This window comes from Trypanosoma equiperdum (assembly GCF_001457755.1).
Source record: "Trypanosoma equiperdum strain OVI genome assembly, contig: ctg_643, whole genome shotgun sequence".
NCBI lineage: Eukaryota > Euglenozoa > Kinetoplastea > Trypanosomatida > Trypanosomatidae > Trypanosoma > Trypanosoma equiperdum.
In genome coordinates, this window is record NW_027124580.1 from 6,434 (window position 1) to 9,379 (window position 2,946).

The 2,946-nt window shown below is 42.1% G+C and overlaps 1 protein-coding gene across 1 annotated transcript; it reads left to right on the plus strand.

Annotated features, from left to right (window-relative positions):
- Positions 1 to 853: 853 nt before the first annotated feature.
- Positions 854 to 2,284, plus strand: TEOVI_000305400 (Trypanosome variant surface glycoprotein (A-type), putative; the record flags this gene model as incomplete). The annotated part of the gene is made up of 1 exon (XM_067226037.1): positions 854 to 2,284. One exon carries the CDS (start codon positions 854 to 856, stop codon positions 2,282 to 2,284), a length of 1,431 nt encoding a protein of 476 aa, XP_067082138.1.
- Positions 2,285 to 2,946: the final 662 nt, after the last annotated feature.

Consider the following 2,946-nt stretch of genomic DNA (forward strand, 5'->3'; position numbering starts at 1 on the left):
GGGGTGTGTATATTCTAATATTATAATAAGAGTAGTAACGAAGCGAGTGGAAAAGTAAAATTGAAGGACTTTAAACAGTGTGAAGAGTGCTATGTCCAAAGTGAATGAGTGGAAAAAACATGAGGAATATTATTTGAGGTAGCCAAGTAAACAGAGATAATCAGGAATATGGAGTATACGAAGTTTTTTAACACATACGTGGAAATGGCGATCACCTTACACAAGGAGGTGATAGAGGGGTTAATGACGACAATGTGAAAGAATCCAGTGTACATAGAAAATGGAGTTGATACGTTATATGCAGTGACAGGAGCAGTGAGCTAAAAAGAAAGAAAGAAATTTCAGGGCGGCTCAACGGCGGCCTTGGAAGTGCAGATGATCAGATACCTCCGCACGTAAGCCCCACTTATTCGTCTAAAGGTGTGTCTCTCAATTGATGTGGGACGATCAAGGACGACTCCCAAAAATGTCGGCTGATTATTGATCTTAACCTTGGAGAAAGTGACGAAAGCAGTCCCAAATTTTAACAGACTAGCAGCAGTGGTGGCGTTTCTTGCAGCTGAAACGAAGAAGCAAACTGCATCCGCTACAGTAAATAATCGGGAAAAGCAAAACGGAATTTGCAACAGAGAGAACTGCACGAAGCGCATTGGAAAGCACTTGCATCTCTCAAAAGCTGACTTTCCAAGTAAGGCTTGCTTCGTGGAGCGGTACGGCAACTCGAGGTGTTTTCTTGGGGAATTACGGTCACAAATAAAAGCAAACCAACAATACACTAAACGTTTTATACCTTTCAAGCAAGTATCTCAAGCATCTAGTAGACAGAGCAATAGAACAACCCAGATTGACGCAAATGTCAATCGTAGAGCTAGCGATCGCCATTTTGCTTATGTCAACGCAAGGACTAGCGGCACGGACAACAAAAGCGGAATCAATAGCCGCTGACCCCTGGAACAAGATTAATGCGGTAGCAGCAAACCTAATGAAGGCTCCGCAACTCGGACTTAAGATATTAGAAAGGACTGCTGATAAGCAAGAGGCAATGTTGTTGGTATCAGCAAAAGCATCACTTATGTGGGTGACAGAAAATGACGACAAACAAAAATCCGCGTGGCAGTTCCTACATTCCTGCATCGAAGACAACTTAGAAAAAAGCAGCGAAACAACGAAACAGACCACGAAACGGGCACTCAAAGACAGCGCCCAAGCATTACTAGCTGCCGGCTACCTAGGGGAGTTCACTTCGGTAATAGGAAGCTATTTCAGCAGCAGCGGCTGCTGCGTCTGCAAAATTGGGACACCCAGTGGCGCATGCAGCGCAGACCACGACTGGTCAACGAGCAAGGCAGCAACCACAACAGGAGCACTCGGGGAAATAAAGGTAGAGGAGGCGCAGTTTCTAAACTTTGACGAAAACGGTATCAAGGGAATGGCTGGGCTAACAGGGCTGGACAACACCGTTCAAAGAGCCACCGACGACAAGTGCAAACTACTGAAAGCCTCAGACACGAGCATAACTGGCGGGGCCAACGAAAACGGTGACAACATAACTTTCGCGGCCGGCATGCTAACAGCCGGCCACGAGGACACACCGGTGGCGCTAGTCGTTGACAACTTAAAAATAGAAAGCGGAGCGGCGGCGGAAAACAAACAGAAAATCCCAGTAATTTACGAAGCTTGGCAAGCAGTTCAGGACCTACAAGCTTTAACTACAGAGACTTTCGCAGACTATACCATGCGAGCCAGAGGAGATTTCGAGGCAGCCGGCCGGTGTTACAATTCTGCTAAACGCGTTATCACGGCAAAATACGCCTTAACTGCGGAGCCTAACAGCACCCTAATAGAAACAGAGTTTACCAATGCACTAGGAAAGGTATCGGCCGACCTGCAAGCAACCCTATACCGCGGGCTAGCAACAACACCAATCCAAAATGGCGCATTTTGCGACAGCAAAAATAGAAAGGTCGGAACGCACACAAAAAGCAGTGATCTGCGACATGCTAGTCGATTCGCTACGACGAACGCTATGCGGATCCTAGAGCAGTCCGATATCAAAGCAGGCTCTAAGTGTCAACAAGGAGACAAACAAGAAGTTGACGAAACAAAAGAAAAAGAATGCAGCGACAAGAAGAGAACTGAATGCAAAAGAGAATGCGAATGGGATAAGGAAAAAGAAAGGAGAAGGAAAAAAGAAAAAGATGACAAGAAAGAGGAGAAATGTGCAGTGAAGGAACAAAAAGAATGTGAGAAGGCTACTGGCTGCGAATGGGAAGAAAACAAGTAAAAGGTTTCCTCTATTATAGTATACAAACAATTGGCTCTGATTGTTTCTGCTTTTGTGAGTTTGGTAGCATTTCAAAGATTATAAAAATCTAAGGATATTTGCATCTTTTTATTAATTTTATGGAGCTATGATATTTTGAGAGATTGTGCTAAAATTTTCTAACATTGCTAAAGGTTAATATATTTTAAAACTTTTGATGAAAATGTGCAAATTTTTGAAAAAAATTTTCCCACCGTGGGGTATAAGTGCAAGGTAGTAGGGTAACAGGATATGAAAAATTATTGCTATTTCAATTTGGTTTATTTACTTATTTATTTTTTAATATAAGTTAGGACTATAATAATGATAATATTGACTGTAGTGTGTTATGAGTGTGAATATAATAATATTATGAGAGATGTTGTGGTGTAAATAAAATGTACGGCAAAATAGAAGCACTTAAAACAATGGAATGGATTGCAATGAGAGTAAGTGAGTGAGACAGTGAACACGAGAGATTAAGAGTAAAAGAAATATTATGAAAGGAAGCACAGAAAGTCAGTGGGGATGTAGAATATGTGCAACTTAAAATTCAAACATTACGATGGGTATTGTTATACACAAAAAATGAAGAAGTGGGTAATGAGGGAGATACAAAGTCCAGTGTGTAGAGGAAACAAAAT